The sequence below is a fragment of the Hemicordylus capensis genome, chromosome 15 (genome assembly GCF_027244095.1).
Source record: "Hemicordylus capensis ecotype Gifberg chromosome 15, rHemCap1.1.pri, whole genome shotgun sequence".
Taxonomy (NCBI): Eukaryota; Metazoa; Chordata; class Lepidosauria; order Squamata; family Cordylidae; genus Hemicordylus; species Hemicordylus capensis.
This window is the reverse complement of record NC_069671.1, coordinates 649,974-670,519: the sequence shown is the minus strand read 5'-3', so window position 1 is coordinate 670,519 and position 20,546 is coordinate 649,974. Positions and strand designations below refer to the sequence as shown.

At 53.1% G+C, this 20,546-nt stretch overlaps 2 protein-coding genes across 12 annotated transcripts in view; both read left to right on the top strand.

Annotated features, from left to right (window-relative positions):
* TAOK3 (TAO kinase 3) overlaps positions 1–15,526 on the top strand; it is a 120,312-nt gene extending 104,786 nt beyond the window's left edge. For 8 of the 10 annotated variants that reach the window (XM_053279817.1, XM_053279813.1, XM_053279819.1 and 5 more), the window contains 6 exons: positions 1,964–2,143; positions 4,591–4,794; positions 9,618–9,857; positions 11,398–11,610; positions 12,628–12,810; positions 13,978–15,526. In XM_053279817.1, coding sequence (XP_053135792.1) covers positions 1,964–2,143; positions 4,591–4,794; positions 9,618–9,857; positions 11,398–11,610; positions 12,628–12,810; positions 13,978–14,139 — 1,182 coding nt within the window. In that variant the 3' untranslated portion in view covers positions 14,140–15,526. The remainder of the gene's footprint in view (positions 1–1,963; positions 2,144–4,590; positions 4,795–9,617; positions 9,858–11,397; positions 11,611–12,627; positions 12,811–13,977) is intronic. The other 2 variants (XM_053279818.1, XM_053279821.1) reach the window with 1 other exon arrangement.
* A 1,772-nt stretch (positions 15,527–17,298) lies between these two features.
* The window catches only part of DTX1 (deltex E3 ubiquitin ligase 1), a 72,531-nt gene continuing 69,283 nt past the window's right edge, over positions 17,299–20,546 (top strand). For both annotated transcript variants that reach the window (XM_053279317.1, XM_053279315.1), the window contains exon 1: positions 17,299–17,394. The gene's annotated coding sequence lies outside the window, so the exon portion shown is untranslated. The remainder of the gene's footprint in view (positions 17,395–20,546) is intronic.

Genomic DNA, 20,546 nt, shown 5'->3' with positions numbered 1-20,546 from the left:
AGGCCACCTCCAGACTCTTCAGGGTCAAGGTGCAGGGGAACAACAGCAGGTGTGGGGGTATGCAGTGGGGGGGGCAGTGTTCCCTCTCATAGGGATTCCCAGATGTTATTGACTCCAACTCCCAGAATCCCCAGCCAAAGGCCAGAGCAGCTGGGGATGCTGGGAGTTGTAGTCAACAAGACGTGGGGATCCCTGTTAGAGGGAATCGTGGGCTTCCCAGAGGCACCTGGTGAGCCATTGTGGAAAGAGGGTGCTGGACTAGGTGGGCCTTCTTGGGGGTGATCCAGCAAGGCTGTTCTTATAATCTTCTGTCATGTTCTTATCATGGTAATGCAAATCATGTGCCCCCCCCCCACCCGGGAGCGGGGGAGAGCTGGAAGGTTCTGCATGCAGGCCTGCTGATGCTCTTCCCAGAGCAGCCCCATCCCGGAAGGGGAATCTCTTTCAGTGCTGCTCACACCTGTAGTCCCCCATTCAAATGCAAACCAGGGCAGACTCTGCTTAGCAAAAGGGGCAATCCATGCTTGCTACCACCAGACCAGCTCTCCTCCCTCAGGTGACTTAGGACTCTGCCCAGAGTCCTCTTCTAGGCTTGGCTTCCTGGACACACGCAGGTGCCTCTGTTTCTCTAACCACCTTGAGGCATTCGATCTCATTCAGTCAGCCTTGAGTGCCCAGTTAAAGCAGAGCCTGTGTAACTGCGTGACTTCTGAATGATCTTTTGGGTTTCTGTTGCATTTGTAAAAGGAGCGCCCATCATCATCATCATCATCATCATCATCATTATTATTATTTCGATTTCTATACCGCCCTTCCAAAAATAGCTCAGGGCGGTTTACAAAGAGAAAAAACAAATAAATAAGATAGCTCCTTGTCCCCAAAGGGCTCACATTCTAAAACAAAACATAAAATAGACACCAGCAACTGTCACTGGAAGTACTGTGCTGGGGGTGGATAGGGCCGGTTACTCCCCCCCCGCTAAACAAAAGAGAATCACCACGGTAAAAGGTGCCTCTTTGCCCAGTTAGCAGTTAGCATTGGGCCAGATGAACCTGGGGGCTTAGCACATCCCAAGGGGCCCCTTCTTAGGACGTTCATTACTTCCCAGTTGGAAGCGAGTCTTCCCAGACATCTCAGAGGAGTCCCTCTATACGCGCAATATCCCAGTCAATTAAGGAGTCACTCCACGCATGCACGGCAGCCTGACCTGCACACAGCCGCCGCGCATGTGCGTGGGCCATGTGCATGTCACTGGCGCCCGAGAATTACTGGGGTGAGCAGGTGCGGAGCTGCTCTCTTTTTTAAAGGTGCTTCGAATCAGTTGCTGATTCGGGCTGTTCTTCGAATCAGTGAGCGAATCGCAATCCGTGCACATCCTTTTACCAGTGCCACTTCCATGAGGAGAGGAGAGGCGGAAATCTCAGTCCCAAGTCCAGTTTGTACTGATCTTCAGGACACACATGCAGAATAACTTTTGCATTCCAGATTATGACCCTGAGAATAAATACCCCACCTGTTCCCTGCATTCAGTGCTTCTAACATGTGCTATACCTGCTGCTTCTGGCCAGGTATACAGGTGCATGTTCATCACGTGGTTACTTTACGTTTTATTTTAATAATACATGTAATAAAATGTATTTAAAAATAAATAATATTTTAAAATTTTATTTATTCATTCATTCATCATATTTGTTTATGGCCGGCTATGTGTATCCCTAGGTGGTATACATAATTAAATTAAATTAAATTACATTAACTTAATTTAATGCAAGAAGTATGAAACAGAACAAAACAATTTTAAAAATAAAATAAATTTTACAAAATAAAAAACAAGCCAAATTAATGTTTTGATTTTGTTTTTGTTTTTTTAAATTAACGAATTAACGAAAAGCCTGGGAAAACTGGTGTGTCTTGAGGCTCTTCTTAAAAGCAGCCAGAGCTGGAGATGCTCTTATTTTGACAGGGAGCATATTCCAAAGCCCCGGGGCAGCCACAGAGAAGGCCTGGTCCTGAGTCACCACCAGATCAGCCGGCGGCAACCCATAACCGGACCTCCCCAGATGATCTTAATAGACGGCAGGGCTCATTACACAGAAGGGGCTCTCTTAAGTACCCTGGACCCAAGCCGTTCAGGGCGTTGGAGGTAATGACCAGCACTTTGTATTTTGCACAGGAACATGGCAGCAGCCAGTGCCATTCTTTCAGACCTGGGGTTATATGGTCCCTTCGGGTTGCCCCAGAAAGCAGTCTGGCTGCTGCATTCCGTACCCGTTGTAGTTTCCAGACTGGGAAGTGAAACAACCAGGCTGCCCGTGGGACTAGATCTGTGATAGCCCGTCGGCACGTGTGGTGAGCACACACACGTGTACACCCACCCCTTTGGCATCATAGCTGGCTTTGAAAGCTGCGAGTAACACTTTGGGAAATCTCAAAAGGGACCTTCAGCAGGGCTGCATTCTCAGGAGGGAAAAGAGAGAGGAGGAGGAGGAGGACTGGGGTAAGGATTGTGGAGAAGCCCTTCGGTCTTCCGTCTCCTCCCTTTTCACATGCAGGAGCCTGTCCGCACCTCCTCCTCGGAACATGGGAAGCTGCCATATACGGAGTCAGACCCTTGGTCCATCTAGCTCAGTATTGTGTACCCAGACTGGCAGCAGCTTCTCCGATGTTGCAGACAGGAGTCTCTCCCAGCCCGCTCTTGGAGATGCTGCCAGGGAGGGAACTTGGCACCATCTGCATGCAAGCAGGCAGGTGCTCTTCCCAGAGTGGCCCCCTCCCCTCAGGGAAATATCATGGAGTGCTCACCTGGAGTCTCCCATTCAAATGCAAACCAAGGAGGACCCTGCTCAGCAACGGGGACAATTCATGCTGGCTATCACAAGACCAGCTCTCCTCCACAAGCAACTAAAGTGAAATCACACAAAGCTCTCCCAGGGTTTGCCTCTGCTCTTTTTTTCTTTTCTTCCCCCACCCTTTTGTAGCGAGTGGAGGATGCTGTCCTGACGATGATCCCTTGAAAGAGTTCAGAGGGCTAAATAGCCTTCCTTGGACAGGGTTGCCGATTTCAACTCCTCCAGCCTCTGGCAGTTCCAGCGCCGTGGCTTCGTCATCTGTGTTGTCCTAGATGGGCTAAATTGTCCGGGGAGGGAGGGGTCAGCCGTCCCACTGAAACTCTTCTGGCTTCACCCCAAATTCAGATCTAGTGACAAACCAAGAGTTGGTGGGCAGGAGTTGGCCAGCTTGGCCTCGGAGGGTCCCTTCCCTGCTGGGCTCTGCAGCCGGGCAGGAGCAGGGAGGGGATGGTCCCAGGTCCCTCTGCCACGGTGCTGCCGAGGATGCTGGAGAGGACTCTTGCTGGGCCCCGAACCTGACCTGACTCCCCCCGCCGGCTCTCCCTTTCGGGGTCCCGGGATGAACGGGGGCTCTGTCCGCTGCCCAGGCTTCCTGGCCTCTTGTGGGTGGATACCATCCGCTGCAGCATTCCACTAGCCTCATCAAACCTTTTGAAGTTTGGCCTGAGAAGGTGGTAGCCTTTATCACAGTCGCAGGCCAGCAAAATCACATGACACGCAGCTGAGAAGAAGGTGCCCCCAGATTCACTTTCAATTTCGGTTTAGGCGAAGGTTGGGCCCCAGGTGTTATACAGCGGCGCCTGCACGCCTGGCCCAGTCCCACCACGCAGAGGGCTGGATTCTGTCCATCAAGCAGATGTAGAAACGGTCACTTACCAGTTAGCAGTGGCAAGCATCTCTGTGGCAAAAGCCTGAGCAGCTCCTTCAGCAAAAGACACCTCCACCTTGTGGAAGCACCTTCAACAAGCGCAGACTGGCTAGGATGTCTTGGGAGCAGGAAGTTTCTTCTTTCCCTCGCCTTCTGGGAACCTTCCAGGGATGCAGATACAATAGACAGATGTGGTTCCTAGAGGGACACAATCCCGTTAGACAAGGTGTCTAATTTGTTTGTCCAACCCTGGAAGAAGAGAATGTCAGATTCTGTACACTCATAGGAGCTGTCCCCCACACTATTATCGTTGAATGGGATGTTTTTGATATTTCAAATAACTACAGTAGAATAACGAAAATCAAGAGAGTTATCAGTTGAATACACTTTGACGTGTGCCTTCTTCCTGGGCATTGTCGTTTGTGGAGAGATGAAAAGTTCTCTGCTGCCCTCTCACAGAACTATCGTTCCCAGGCTCCTCTGCAGAGAGGGAATGACTGTGGGTCTCGTCGAACCTGTAGTGTAGATAATGCTGTGTGTGACAAAGTTGGAGAGGTGTAAAGGGCTTTGCCTCTGCTGAAAGAGTCCTAATTTGGGTCTCTGTTCTCTGATTCCAGCCTGCTTGGTGAGCTTTCATTCATTTTCACTCTCTCCCCGGGAGTCTCTGTATGTTTTGTATAAATTGATTAGCTCCCAGCAGGAGGGTCTTGAGGAATCGTGGGCTTAAGCCCTTTTGAAGGGGGATTCAAAGGAGTGCCCTCTGCTGTGGCTAAATGCATGCAGCTGCTGGCTGGAACACACAGCTCTCCTCCTGCGGTCCGGGAGCCCGGCTGCGTGGGCAGAAATGGCTGTTTCTCTGTGCCTTCTGTGCAGGAGATGAACGAGGACCACAGCACACCGAAGAAGGAGAAGCAGGAGAGGATCTCCAAACACAAAGAGAACCTGCAGCACACGCAGGCTGAAGAGGAGGCTCACCTTCTCAGCCAGCAGAGACTCTACTATGACAAAAACTGCCGTTTCTTCAAGCGAAAAAGCATGATCAGGAGGCACGAGCTGGAGCAGCAGAACATTCGGGAGGTACTTCCCCTCCTCTCTTCTTCTTCTTGTGCCCCCCATATATTGGTGTGTCGGGAGCGGGGGGGAGACAGGTTTGCCCAGAGGGGACTCGGCACAAAGATCATGGCACCTTCCTGCTAAGCTGGCTGTTTGGTTTTCCTGCCCAGTGGGGGAAAGGATCTCACCCTCCTCCTGCCCCTGCTGTCTGATCCAGAGTGCAGTACCTGGGCCCTGACTGGTCTTCCTTTGCCCCATGAATCCTGTGCCCAGAAGGGCCCAGCCAAAGGGCCAGAGCGTCCGCATGCTGAGCTCCACGGAGTGCTTGGCCCCACGGGGGGTGTCCGTGCTTCAGAGGCCAAAGTCAGGGCTGCGGCATGGTCAGGATCCAGAGGCTTACACTGATCATGATTTGCACACACAATGCGGCGTATCATTCATGGGCCTCTGGGCAGGGCTGGGTCCCTGGAGCCCACACACACCCCTGGCTCAGGTCACTGCTGAAGCGCAAAGAGACCTCGGCCAGCCCACCCACCTTGGCTGCACCTCCTGCATTCTGTGTCTTCATTTGAAACATCCCAGCTGCGCACAAAAGGTCCCACGCACCGTATGCCCACAGTACAGTTAAAATGGCGGTATGGAGCAGTGGTTCTCTGCCGTGGTGCCAAGATGGGTCGTTGGGGACTCCAACTTGAAATCTTGCTGAGGATTTCGTTGGCACCGCCTCAGCTCCCCTTCCTCCCACACTTGGCAGGGGGCGAGCAGCATTCTTCCCCTTCCGCTCCGCCAGGTATTTCTCCGGCGCCTGCCACGGCTGCCGCTGGTGGCATTATCTGCGTTGGCCTCTCTTAGACTGGCTGCCCTTCGGAGACGGGGAGCCATTTCCTCAGACCTCTTGCTGTGTAAACTGCTTTGAGATCTTTGGGTTGAGAAACGGCAGATTGGTGCTCCCTGGCCCCCCAACTGGCCCCCTTCTGGCCCCCCTCCTGCTGCGATGCCAGCGCGCTGAGATCCTCCCTGGCCCTTCTGGGCCGTGCCTACGCGGGCCCCTTGTCTCTGCTGGTCCGGGTGGCTTCCATGCCGCTGGTCCTGGGGGCCTCTGCATCTCTGAGGAGGCAGGGATTCAGGCCCAGGGGCGTGGGGGGGCTCTTCTGGCTCCGGGCAGGGGACCTGCTGCCTGGGAGGGAGCGGGGCCCTTGTGTGCCCACCGTGGCTAAGTCACCCCTTGGCAGGCAGCCATCGGTGCTGCTGCAGCAGGTCCCCCCGGGAGGGGCTGGGGGCGGTCTGCTCAGGGCGGCTTGTCTTGCCCGTGGAAGGTGCCACTGGTTCTCGCCTGTGTCCTGTGTCCCGTGCCCTTTGCCACGGGGCACCCTGATTTTAAAAGCGTTCATATTTTTATCTGCCAGCTGTTGGAAGGGTATGAGTCAGACGACATTCATGCCATGACTCCACAGAAGCACAGAAATTGTGTAAAATATGGTAATAGGCACAGAATACCATTTCCTAGAAATCTTGGCTTCCCTGCCCTGATGAGTTGTGAATATATACTTGAAGCATGGGAAAGCATGCTTGCTTGGTGGAAGCGTAGAAGCCAGAAGGCTGCTGCAGAAGAATTTCCAGTGTTGGCAGGGCGGGGGGGTGGGTTGGAGCTTGCATCCTTTGGGGTCATTTGCCTCTCCCCCTGACTAGCAAAAGCAGAATAAACTATGCAAAATAAGTAGCACACGCAGAGCGAAACCATGCCGTTTTTATTTAGTTTGCACAATTCACAGAGGTTGCAGAATGTTTGAGCTTGAAGGGGGCCAACAGCACCCCATTCCGGGAACTGGAGCCTTTCAGAACTTTGCTGTCTGGTGCTTTCCAAATGGGACGCCGTAGGAGGGATCTGAGGCTCACACAATGGCTCTGTTCTGTTCTCAGTCTCTCAGACTTGTTTGAGCAGCAAAACAACAGCCGGGGACTTTTTTCTTTGACTTTTACCCTGGTCGGGGAGAGCAGTCGTTTGGAGGTGATCAGAGGTGCGCCTAGGTCATTTTGGAGCCTGGACCTAAAGGGCTTTGGAGGCCCCCACCCCACCCCCTGCCAATTGAGCATCCTCATCCTTGGCCTGGGGACAACACCAGAGGATTGGGGGCGGGCAGGGGCTGTGGAGGCCCTGGGCTGGGGCCTGGAAGTCCAGGGTTAGGGGCGCCTCTGGAGGCATGAGGGTGCTCGCTCTTGCCTCTTTCCTTTTTACAAGGAATATTTTTGTAGGATTATCAAGCCGATCCCAGGGACAGAATGACTAGTGCTTTCAGGCGCCAAAACCTGTGGACCCAAGAAGCCACTCGGGCAGCTGGGCAGTAGATTCCGCTCTCCAGAGGGTTCATACAGCCTGTCTGGATTCCTTCAGAGCACATGAACTTAAGCAGACTGGGAAACTTCATCCCTGCATTTGGCTTGGGCTTGAATCTGGAAGTGTTCCTGGGAGTTGCAGGATAGTTTTGAGGCAAGGAATGACACACAGAGGAAAATGAGGCTGGAGTCAGACCCCTGGTCCATCTAGCTCAGGATTGCCTACACAGACTGGCAGCAGCTTCTCCAAGGTTGCAGGCAGGAGTCTCTCTCAGTCACTTCTCTTGGAGATGCCGCTAGGGAGGGAACTTGCAGCCTTCTGCAGGCAAGCATGCAGATGCTCTTCCCAGAGCTGCCACATCCCCTAAGGGGAATATCTTACAGTGCTTACATGTAGCCTCCCATTCAAATGCAAACCATGGTGGACCCTGCTTAGCAAAGGGGACAATTCTTGCTGCTAGCACAAGACCGGCATCACCTTAAGTGGCGCAGCGGGGAAATGCTTGGCTAACAAGCAGAAGGTTGCCGGTTCGAATCCCCGCTGGTATCATATCGGGCAGCAGCAATATAGGAAGATGCTGAAATGGTCAGCCCCTCCTGTATTCTACCAAAGACAACCACAGGGCTCTGTGGGCACCAGGAGTCGACACTGACTCAACAGCACCCTTTACCTTAGCACAAGACCAGCTCTCCACAACTTTGCTGGTAAACCTTTTCTGTTCCTCTGAAGACAGAATTTCCTAGAGTACTTGGCAATCAATCAAATCTTCATTATGGTCTTAGACCAACATAAATACATACTAGCAAAAAAAAAAAAAATGGTATGCAGGGTGTGTTTAACATACACAGGACGAGATATAAAAACTATAAGAATAAGAAAGAAAACTCTAGGGCTGATAAAAATTATATTGTTATCTATCTATAAATGATAAAAGCTGTTGAGCTGTATAAATCTCTACAATGTAAAACATTTTTTTAAATTTAAAAACCTTTTAAAGTAAAGTATATAAGCGGGATGTGGATAAAATGCATAGAAACTGGTCAAATGCAGGAGTGTAAGGACTTTGGTGTAGCCGTGGAGTTGAGTGCCGAAGTCATCCTGGTCGCTTGTCAGGACCTGGCGGGTCTTGCAGGCTGCCGCACAGAATCTGGCAGCGCTAGGTGTGAGGGCGGGTTTGTCAGACGGAAGATGTTGCTCCGTCTCACACAGCAGCACATCACAGATGTACCGGATGTGTTTCTGCAAAGCCTGGTGCCGGCCGACGGCCATTGTCTTAGGCGGCCAGATTCATGTGGCCGTCCATGGCTTTAAGCCGTGATCGCTGAATGGAACTTCTGTCTTCAGAGGCAGTTCAGCTGTGACCAGAGAGGTGGGTTTTCTGGAAAATTTTGAACTGGAAAATTTTCCCATGTAGATTTCCCCCTCATTTGCGTGAATTCTGCATTGTTTTTCTTTTTAAAAAAAGAATTACTGTGTACATTTTCCTGATGCCAAAGATGGATTGTGATCCGATTTGGCATGCTATTTATACATTTTATACATTTAAAAACCTATTTTCATACCTATTTATACAGTTTAAAAACAAAACAAAAACACCCACCTTCGCCATATTAATTTCCGCTCAGTCCAGGTTTGCCCGGCTGGGACCCGTAAAGCAAGTTTACGCCACTCATGGCTGCCCCCTGCTGGTCAGTTATCAGAAGTAACCGCAGGACTGATTTCTGCACATGGTGTGGAGACGGAATCGGCAGGTTCGCTTTGAAACTTTGAGGCCAAGACCCAGCGAAGCTGATCTGGAAGCACGCCTTTCTACAGTGCACAACAACGGCATGGATTTCACCACCATAAGATGCAGTGGTGGCCATGAGCTCAGCAGGCTAGACTCGTGGGTCATTCTGCAGTTCTCTCTTTACAGAAAGTGGCTGAGGTTCTTGCCCGGGGGGCGGCAAGAACTCTGTCCTTGCACAGAGTCACTAGGGCTGGCTCACAGCACAGGGGGGGCACGGCGGGGAGGGGATGCCATTTTTGCTCCTCTCCCCTCACCACGCAGGGGGGCACCAAACGGTGAGTTTAGAGCAGTGTTCCCTCTAACAGGGATTCCCAGATGTTGTTGACTACAACCCCCAGCATCCCCAGCTGCAATAGCCTTTGCTTAGGGATTATGGGAGTTGTAGTCAACCACATCTGGGAATGCCTGTTAGAGGGAACCCTGGTTCAGAGGCTGCTCCTCCTCAGGACCGAGCTCTTGCTCACCCTCATAAGCCTACATCCTTCTGAATCCAGGCAGTCCAGTGAGACTCTCCCCTGAGAGAGGGTGATATTGACCGAAACGCGCCGGGATCTGCCTTCCAGTCTGCAGCTGCCTTCGGCTTGGGTTTTGTGGCTGTTTTCAGCTGGCCTTGATCTTCAGGGTCTCCCCCATCCAAAGCCTCTGTTTGGGCAGGGGGGGGAGGGGGGGAGGCGGGCTCCCCTGCTTGGGGCAGCCCCTCACCCAGGGTCTTCCGCCGTGCAGGAGCTGAACAAGAAGAGGACCCAGAAGGAGATGGAGCACGCCATGCTGATCCGGCACGACGAGTCGACGCGGGAGCTGGAGTACCGGCAGCTGCACACCTTGCAGAAGCTACGCATGGACTTGATCCGGCTGCAGCACCAGACGGAGCTCGAGAACCAGCTGGAATACAACAAGCGGCGGGAGCGGGAGCTGCACAGGAAGCACGTCATGGAACTGCGGCAGCAGCCCAAGAACCTGAAGGTGAGGGGGCCGGCTGGCCCGAGGGGTCCCCCCTCCTGGCACCTGGGAGGCCGCCTGCACAGTCAGTCCCCTGCCAGGGTCCAGGCCTAGAGAGCTCCGTGGCCGTCGTGGCAAATGCTCCGCCCCAGAGCCGATCACCGCCCCAGGCCTGACGCCGGCGCTCGGCATTCGCCCAGCTGTGCCACGTTTCCAGCAGTTCCAGGCCAAACCTTCTTCAGCGGCCTTTCCCAGCTCCCTCAAACAAGGCTTGAAGGAGGGTTTTGATTTTGATTGATTTTTTTACTGTGAGGTTTCTTTTTTGTAAAGTGCCATGAAAATAGGGTGGAGAGGCGAGATAAAAACCTAGGAAATAAATAATATCTGCCGCAAGATTAAATGGGGCGACCCAATTCAGACCTATCAAAGCTCTTCCCTTTCCTTGGAGCTAGCAGCTAGCTCCTAGCCCCGAAAGCCTTGCCCGGACACTTCTCTGGATCCCACCCTCGGTTCATCTGCCTTTGCCCCGCCCCGGGTCTCAAGCCCTGCCTTGTGCTTTCTGCTTCATCCACTCTCTGCCCCCACTGCTGATCGGACCTCTGGCCGCCAGTACATTTTGCCGTCCCCAAGCCAGGAACCTGCCGTCTACCGAGTCAGGCCCTTGGTCCATCTAGCTCAGTATTGTCTACCTAGACTGGCAGCGGCTTCTCCAAAGTTGTAGGCAGGAGTCTCTCTTTCGGCCCTGTTTTGGAGATATTGCCAGGGAGGGAACTGGGAACTTTCTGCTCTTCCCAGAGCAGCTCCATCCCCTGAGGGGAATATCTCGCAATGCTCACACATCAAGTCTCCCTTTCATATGCAACCAGGGTGGACCCTGCTTAGCTATGGGGACAGTTCAGACTAGCTCTCCTCCTTATACAGGGTCTGAGAGAGGTGGACCTTCTCACTGTGTATACACAATATTTTGTCTCACTGTCACCTTTGATCAAAGAGATTTTGTAGGTTTTGGGGACAGTTAAAAACCTGCAAGACAGGTTGCTTGGAGGCAAAGTCAAATGAGCAGATACACCACAAACAGTGGCCCGTTTCCCTGTCACTCTTCAACTCCCTGAAAAAACGGTCCTCCTCCTCTAAACTATTGGAGCCTAACTCACAGATGGCTGCATTAAAACTTGGCTGTGGGTTTGTCAATGACAGAAATATTGACAGATAATGTATAATAATGTGTTTGTTTTTACTATTATTATATTATATTATATTATATTATATTATATTATATTATATTATATTATATTATATTATATTATATTATATTATATTATATTATATTATATTTATTGTCAGGAAGGTCCCACTCTGAATGCACATGTGCACACACTGCTACCCAGAACAAAACTCAAACTGCACACAGAAGAAAACCCTGAGGGAGGACACTTTTCTGTATCCATTTGTCGAGTTTTCCTTATTGTAACTCTTCTGCGTGAACACTGTGTGATTATTTGGTTCTTCCGTATAAAACAGTCGCGCGTAGGCTCACCCTGGCTGTGTGTGCCTTTCCCCGCAGGCCATGGAAATGCAGATCAAGAAGCAGTTCCAGGACACGTGCAAAGTGCAAACCAAGCAGTATAAAGCACTCAAGAACCACCAGCTGGAAGTCACTCCCAAGAGTGAGCACAAAACTATTCTGAAGAGCCTGAAGGACGAGCAGACGAGGAAGCTGGCCATCCTGGCTGAGCAGTACGAGCAGAGCATCAACGAGATGATGGCGTCGCAAGCGGTGAGTGAGGGCGGCTCTTGGCCCCAGAGCGGCTGGCATCCCAGCTGGCGAAGCGCCGGCCCTTCGAGGGGCTGCGGAGACGGGCCAGGAGCCCTCGCTCTGCCTGCCCGCCCGCCCGCCCGCGTATGCCGTGTGCTCCTGAGCCCCGAGGCTTCAAAGCGCCCCCCACCCTCCGGGAGTGGACCCTCCACAACCCGGTTCCACTCTTCCGGAGCGGGGAGGACTCTCTGGGCTCTGGGGGGAGCTGTGTGAGGGTCGGCCGCTATTCCTCTTTCCGAGAAAGCGGCTCTTCTCTCTAGAAAAGAGAGTCCGTTGGTAAAAAGGTGGGGGGGGCCCTCCTGCGTTGCAACCCACCGGAGGCCGTTGCAGCTGTCTGCGGAGCTGGTGGGACGTTTCAGGATATTCCCGAACATCCCGAGTGAATGAAGCAGGCGGGAAGGCAGGTTTGCAGGCAGACTGTGCGGGAAGAGAGAGCCGAAACCTTTCACCCGCTGGGCGGGCGGTAGGAAGGAGGAGCCCGGGGGGGAAGGACCTCAAGGCGGGAGAGACGGAGGCCTGTGGGGAAGGCAGCAGGAGGGGTGGGGGGCCGAGGATATGTGGGGCTGGGTGGAAAGGTGTGTGTGACCCCACTCTGGGCAAAAGGGAGGAAGCTTGAACAGGAATGACAGGCAGCCCAGGATGGCTGAATGAAGCCAGGCTGACTGTGCCGTGGGGGGACATGGGGCAGGTGGGGAGGGGGACTTGAAGAAGGCAGGGGTGGGAGCCAGGCAGGAAGGGAGCTCTGGCATCTGGACCGACAGCTTCCCCGGCCTGCCTGCCTGCCGGCCTGCCGGGGAAGGGCACAGTCCAGGTTAGTGCTGAGATCCGCATTGGCGCTGGGGGCTCCTTCCCTTTGGCCGGACGTCTCTGCCCGGGCCTGCTGCTCGTGGTCTGTCGCAGTGCAAGAGCGCCCGGCAGTTCCAGCCCAGCCCATGGCCGGCTCCCGCCTGACCGGAGCGTCTCTGCCTGTGCTTTCAGCTGCGGCTGGACGAAGCTCAGGAAGCGGAGTGCCAGGCCCTGCGGCTGCAGCTGCAGCAGGAGATGGAGCTGCTCAACGCCTACCAGAGCAAAATCAAGATGCAGACGGAAGCACAGCACGAGCGGGAGCTGCAGAAGCTGGAGCAGAGGGTGTCGCTGCGCAGGGCCCATCTGGAGCAGAAGGTACCGCCACGGAGCCCTGCCAGCGGGCGGTGGGAGGCCCCTCCCTGTCCGCTGCCTCCGGGGGGGGGCGGCCCTGGGCGGTAGCTCCAGCGGGCGGCTGGTGGCCAGGAAATGGCCTTGCTGGGGTAGTCAAGAGGCACGCTGCTTGGCGATCTCTCTGTCTTGCCCGAGCGAGCAGAGGGAAGCAGGCAGACACCCTGAGGAACCGAGGAGGCTGCCTTCTGCCGAGCCAGACCCTGGGTCCACCTAGCTCAGCGTTGTCTTCACAGACTGGCAGCGGCTTCTGCAAGGTTGCAGGCAGGAGTCTCTCTCCCAGCCCTATCTCCTTGGAGATGCTGCCAGGGAGGGAACCTGGAGCCTAGTTGCTCTTCCCAGATCGGCGGCATTCCCTGACGGAAAGATCTTGCAGTGGTCACATGTAGTCCCCCATTCAGTTGCAAGCCAGGGCAGACCCTGCTTAGCAAAGAGGATAATTCATGCTTGCTACCCCAAGGCCAGTTTCTGGCTCACCTTTTGGATCTGGCGGGTTCGAGGTTCCTGTCTGAACAAACCCCAGAGTTGACTCCTTGGCAGGGAGAGACAGGCCGAGGGTGTCGCTTGCAGGGCTGCCGCCGGAAGACGGGACCCGGAGCGTGGCGCTGCCTTCGGCTGCCTGGCAGGAGGGGGATGAGTGGGAAGGGCCTGGCTGGGCCGGCCCCAGAGGCAGTGGCTGCCGCTTCTCCCCACTGCGGGAGGTCGGGAGGGGTGGGGCAGCCGCTTGCGTAGGTGGCGCTGGGTGCTGGCCACAGGAGCGTCCTAGTCCCGGGCAGGCTGCTGCCTTCTGCAGACCACGAGGCGCAAGTGCTGGGTCATAGGGACCCTCTCCTCGAGGCGCTGCGGCATTGTCCAGGACCAAGTGGATGGAAGCCAGGAGGCGGCCCAGGCGGCAGTGCTCTGCCACATGCACACGGAGGTTCTCCTGTCGGCCCCCCAGCCCACCCCACAGGCCTTTCTCCATGGCCAGTCGAGCTCCCCATTTCAGAGCCCAGGTCTGGGCGTGGGAGGGGCCCATGAGAGATGGCAGAAGGGGGAGAGGAAGCGGGGGGCTCCGGGGGCTGGGCGGCCCGCCTGGCTCCCCCCAGGCCCGGGTCGGAGTGTGCTGACGGCCGCCTGCCTCTGCTCTTTCAGATTGAAGAGGAGTTGGCCGCCCTGCAGAAGGAGCGCAGCGAGAGAATCAAGTTTCTACTGGAAAGGCAAGAGCGGGAGATTGAGACTTTTGACCTGGAGAGCCTTCGGATGGGCTTTGGGAATTTGGTCACATTAGAATTTCCAAAGGAGGACTACAGATGAGATTAAATTTCTTTTGCCATTTAAAAAATGCAAACCAACCAACAGAAAAGTCTCTCTTCTCCCGACATTCCCCCCATGTTAACGGGTGTGCTCTCTCTCTCTTTCTGTCTCTCTTCCTGACATCACGTCGGACTTAGTGCCTCTATCTTCTTACTCCGTCAGGGGGGCCCCTTTTCCGCCAAGCGTCAAGCTCCAGAGCCGGACCCTGCTCGGCAAAGTCTCTTGAATCTCATAGTGTCTCACAGTATTGATGTCTCTGTGCAATGAATTTTTTTAAAGGAAAAAAATATGTTTCAGTGGAAACTTTGGAGACAATTCTAACGAATCAAAAAAAAAAAAGTGGATGTATGTTTGCTTTTGAGCAATTACTCCTTTTTGCCACCAACCAATGAAAGTACAAGCAAAAAACAAAATTTTAAAAAGAAAAAAGAAGTCAAATCCCCAGGGGGAGAGAGATGTATATCGCAGCCTTACCTTAATCAGCTGCTGCATAACTTTTAGTTTTTAATTTTATTATTATTTCTTCTTTCGTATTTATTCATCAGGAATAATGAAATAAAAAATAAAAATTTTATTAAGAGATTGAAAAATTTGATACATTTTACAGAAAATATGAATTCTGAATTGTGCTGTACATATCAGTGGTGGACATATTATTACTTTGGGGAGGGGGGGAGGGGAGGGGGTGGGAAAGAGGGAGAGCGTGATTTTTTTGAAAAGGCCAGGCCAGGCCAGGTGGGTTTTTTGGCCGAGGTCTTTGGCACATTCTTGATTGTATCATAATCATTTTCTGCTGTAGCAGAGGATGTGAATACACTTAAAAAAAAAAAAAAAAGAGGAGCCCAGAGGACCCCAAGAGCACAAATTGGGCCTTGTCAAATTGTGTATTTTGTGTATAGAAGGAAATTTAAGGAGAAATTTACTTATTTTCATATTGTATTTTAACTGTTTCTCTGATCAGAAGTTTTTTTACTACCTGCCTCCTCGTCCCCCCCCGCCCTGCTCCTGCCCACACCAACCCCCCCCCGCCTTTCCCAAGTCAGTCTTTGGAGTCCCCACTGTCTCTCCAGCGCATCCCTTTGAGCCTTCCTCCTCCTCCTCCTCCTCCTCCCCCCCATGACCCCACCCCCACCTTTGGTTTCCCACTGCCATGCTCCCCTCTTCCTGTCCTTGATAACCTTGGTCATAAATATTGCATTATTCACACTTTCAAACTGTGTATTTTCTTACAATAAAAAAGGTTAAAAAAAAGGCTTTACTTCTTTTGCATGCACTTTAAAAAAAAACTACAAAACAAACAAAAAAAAACTTTTTCAGGTTCGAAGGAAGAGCATGAGAACTGTCAGAGCTTTTAATTATATTTGTAAATAAAAGTGTTGCTCACGAAGCTTTGCTGTCTCATTGGAGCCGGGGGAGCAGCCCTCGCCCTGTGCCCCCCACCCCACCCGCTTCGGCCAGCCAGGGCAGAGGGATCTGCATGGCCTTCCAGCCCGCTTGCCTCCCCTCTGCCACCGGGAGCGTGTCGCAAGTGGCAACACACAGACACAGGCAGGTGGACTTCTCCGCTTGGACAGGAGGGCCGGCAGGGAGGGTGTGTGTGTGTGTGTGTGTGTGTGTGTGTCACGGGGTGTGCAGGACTGCGCCGGAAGCATGGAAGGGTCTTCCTCTGGGCTCAGAAACACACGGGGGGGGGGGTCTCTGAAAGCAAGAGAGCCTGTGTGGCAGCGGCCGGGCTGCCTTCAGGGGCTTCTCTCGGCAGGGTCATGCTCTGGCGCTGAGTGGGCGGCTCTGTAAGCCCACGGCAAACGCCTGCCACGTTACCCAGAAACTCGCCTCCCTGTGATGCCTGGAGCAGTTTTGCGTGGAAAGATGTTTCCATCATTATTCTGGTGCAGGATAAATGCTGCTTTAGTTAGTTTTGTGGGTGTTGCGGTGTTGTTGTTTTGAAGTCCTCCCCCCTGTAGCATGGAAGGGAGGGGATTCTGCTGCTGGTGTGCCTCCCGTTCAGGTTGCCAAGCTGGGATAAAGCGGGACGTGCGCTCTGGTGGAGGGACCAGCCCGATGCATGCCCTCCCATGCTTCTGGAACATGTCCTCAGAACTTCAGAACAGCCTGGCTGCTGGATCAGGCCCAAGGAGGCCCATCTCGTCCCGCCTCCTGTTTCCCACAGTGGCCCACCAGATGCCTCTGGGGAGCCCACAGGCAGGAGTCGAAAGGGGCAGCCCCTCTCCCCTGCTGCTGTGGCTCCCCTGCAGCTGGTCGGTGTCGGTGGGGCTCTTCTGTCTTGGGAGCCATTCTTTGGATCGAGCTTCTCCTTGGGACTCCGCTTCCTTGCTCGGGCTTCCTTTTTGTTGGCTTGGTGGGTGCTCAAGTTGCATTCCTCCTGGTTTTCATCCTGCCTAGAAAGTACGAGCGAGAGAGAGAGAGTGTGTGTGTGTGTGTGTGTGTGTGTGTGTGTGTTTAATTCCTCTGCCTGGAAATGACTTTTCCTCTATGGCCTTGTGTTGTCGTCAATACCGCAGACCCCTTGGGTCACAATCAGGAGTGCCTTGTGTAACAGGCCGGGGGGTGGGGGGGTGCCCCAAAGGAGGCCCAGCTGCCTCTCCTGCCCGGGGATCTCTTTGCTCCTCTCTCTCCCTCCCCAGCACTACCTACAGGCTGGCCACACAGCTCTACCTGATGGATGGCCCGCCTGCAGGCAGCACAGCTCCCGGGCGAGGCGGAAGTGAGAGGAGCAAGCGGAGCTGCAGGGAGGAGCGGCTGCTGGGCCTCCTCGGCTTCCGCCCTGACTTCTTGCCCCCCCCCCCCCGCCCCGGCTCGTTGCCACAAGCAGCTCCTGGTCAAAAGGTTGCATGGGGGGGGGGGAGATAAGTCCTCCTGGGCCGGCCAGGTAACAATGGGTGGTAGGACAGCCAGCAAAGCATGGGCAAGGGGAGGCAGTTGTCTGGGGGGGCCATTGCCTGGAGGGCCCCCCACGTGACTCCCCATCATTGCCCCCTGCCCAGGCCCAAGACCCCTCAGCCCCTTGCCCTATTTGCCCTTTCTCCTGCTTGTCCTCCTGGCTGGCAAGCTAAGCAGCCAATCAGCAGCTAGGAGCGCCTTCTCTCCCCGCCCTTCAGCTGATAGGTGTGTGGGCGGGGCTTCCAGGAGTAGGCCTCACTGAAGCCTGAGCTCGAGTAGGTTGGTTGCCAGCCCAGAAGGAAGGAGGAAGAGGCAGCCAGAGTGGCCCCGCAGCACCAGCCCAGCCCTTGCCAGGTAGGACGTGGATTCCTCCCTTTGGGGGTCACCCCCCCAGATATATAGGGCCCTGCTTGCCATGGGGCTTCGTGGGGGGGGGGGAGACTGAGAAGTCTCTGGATATTTCATTTAAAGCCGCTTGGAAAACGGGCTGGCCTTAAACAGCAACACAACTGTCTAAAGAGGCCCTATAAGTGGCTCGTTTCGTGGCTGAACATGACAGAAACTTCTGGAACAAACAATATTATGCACTTTTATTATTATTATTATTATTGCTTGTTTACACAGTCAGGCAGGTGTTATTGGCTGGTTTGTTTTACCCAGACATCGAGTCCTTCCCAAGGACCTGGGAAGCCAGGATTTTATTGTCAATACTGTTGGTTATTATAGATATTGTCGCAGAATATAGGCTGTTCCCAGTAAAGCTGCTTTTAGTAATTGCCTGATGGTGATTTCTGTGGCCCCTCTGGTGCTGGGGTGCTCTTCAAGGTCTTTGGGAACTGCACCCAGGGCGCCAATGACCACTGGGATTATTTGGGTCTTTTTCTGCCACAGCCTTTCAATTTCAATCTGTAGATCTTTGTATTTGGTGATTTTTTTCTATTTCTTTTTCTGCTATCCCCTGGTATTGCTATGTTGATTATTTTGACTTGTTTTTCTTTCTTCTCGACTACAGTGATATCTGGTGTATTGTGTGGCAGATGTTTGTCTGTAGTAGGAAGTCCCATAATATTTTTGCATCTTCGTTTTCTACCACTTTTTCAATTTTATGGTCCCACCAATGTTTGGCTACAGGTGATGTGAATTCCACCTTTTGCCAATCAAACAGACTCAGTGGGAATCAATTAGAGGCATTTTATTGCACTGCAGTTGCAACAGGTAGTCAGAGGGCTTTACGCTCTCTAACTGATTACAAATTGGTTATAGGTGCATCTTACATTTATACAAACAATCTGAATGATGCTGATACCCTAGACATAGTATACGTGGCAACAAAATGGTGGACTAAGTATCTAGTACGCATGCAAATGATTCATTGTTCATCTGGTGATCACCCCTTATTTGGTTACATCCTGTTTTCTTGACTGTCAGCAAAAGAACAATGAGAATCCTGTGAGAACCAAGTTTCATAGATACAATTTAGTAGAGAGAGATAATGACGTTAATCATGTGAGGCCGTGATGTCCCTGAGCTGGGCTGGGGTTACTTTAAGTCAAACTGAGGTTTTCTAAGTAAAATGGAGTTACTTTGGTTTTCTAAAACACATCACAGGTAGCTTGTATTTTTTGCAGATGTTCCAGTGTATCATCCCTGCTACTTTGTCATGCCTTTGTTTGTAGTCAGTCTGTGCGATCTTCTTACAACAGCTGATCAGGTGGTCCACTGTTTCATCTGCTTCTTTACAAAGGTGGCACTTGCTGTTTGTTGTGGATTTTTCGACTTTTGCTCTTATTGCATTTGTTCTTAGTGCCTGTTCTTGTGCAGCCAGTATTAAACCCTTTGTTTCTTTCTTCAAGTTGCCATTCTTAAGCCATTGCCAGGTCTTGGTGATGTCTGATTTTCCACTAATATTGTGCAAATATTGACCATGCAGGGGCTTATTTCTCCATTTTTCTGCTCGGTTCTTGACTTGTTCTTTCTTGTAGGCCTGCTTTGTTTCATTGGTGTTGAATAGTTTCTCGTTATTGACCATTTGGAGTGCATCTTCTTCACTGTCTTTGATATATTCTTCAAGGCCTCTTTTCTCCTCCTCCTACTGTTTGATGGACTTGCAGCATTCCTCTTCCACCTGAGCTGCAAGGGAGGTGTAGCCTATCTACATCACTGCGGGGGTGCAGAGCATTATTATTATTATTAAATATTTATTTATTTATTTATTTATTTATTTATTCGCTCATTCATGCATGCATTGATTGATAAATGCACTTCTGTTCAAGTTGTTCTGCAGCCCAGAAGGGTCTGAGTGAGGACTGTGAAGCCAAGCCTGTGTGTGGTGCTTTGAGTGGACTTTATCTTATTTTTCTTGTGCGTGAACTGCTGCTCCCCCCAAATAACTCGCAGGGGCGACGTCAGGGTCCGTCTGGCCCCCCTGTGCATGCAGCACCTCCACAATCCCCGAGGAGGAGAGGTGTCTCGAAGGGCTCTCAGAGCCCCCCCTGTGAAAAACCGCCTGGAATCCAGCTTGACTGAAGTGGTTCAGGATCCTGAGAGGACCGACAAGGCTCGCCCTGCAGGGCTGACAGTCTCCTGGGCTCCTCTGCAGCAGCGAGGGGCCCGTTTTCCTCACGAGTGTTTCTAGCGGGTGTGAGGCATGAAAAGTGGCACAGATAGAGAGCAGTCAGTGTCTGTCACTCTGTCTTGTGGAGTGTGCGTGTGTGTGTGTGTCTTCAGGGAAATGTATTTCCAGGCAGCATGCTTGTTTTGAAATCTCAGACTTAAATCCTGGGGGTGGGTGGAGGCCCTGGACGTGGAGGGGCTGGGGGCCCGTTTTAAAACCTCGTCCCTGGGCCCGCTCCAACCTTGCTGCGCCCCTGTAACAAAGTTCGCCATTGGTGGTTGTTTGAGTGAAAGGCACACGTCCCCGTGCTGTTTGCCCTCTGCCCGCCTGGCGCCAGAGCAGGCCACCCGTGAGCGTTCGCCTTCACCCTCGGCGGAAGAAGGGGGCCCAGTGGACACGGGACCGCTGCCCTGGGCGGGCGGGACGGTGTCACCGTTTTGAGGGGCTCGCCTGTGTGGGGAAACTCCTCAGAGGAGAAGGGGAGGCTGTGCAATGGTCGGACGCGGAGAAGGTGTGGGGTGTGCAAAGAGGAAGCTTCCAAAGCAGGCCGAAGCAGCGGCCCTCTGCCTCCCCCCTGCCCCTTCAGGCCATGTCGGCATCCCCAGCCTGGCCCCAGTTGCTTCCCACCCGCTGGGCAGTAACTCTGCGGGAGGACCCCCCCCCCCTTATCCCACCACCACCATGGGGAGTCACACGGCACAGCCCGGCCCACCAGGTGCCATCTCTTCACTGCATCCCTTCCTGAGCTCCCCCCCCCCCCCGCCAATCCTTCCCTTGTTAGGAAGGAATTGCATTCTTGGACCTGAAATGTGAGGGGACACGAAGAGGGCTGCTTTCCCTTTCCTCTTGGCCGAGAGAGGGCCACCGAGAGGCAGCCAGGAAGCGGTCTGGC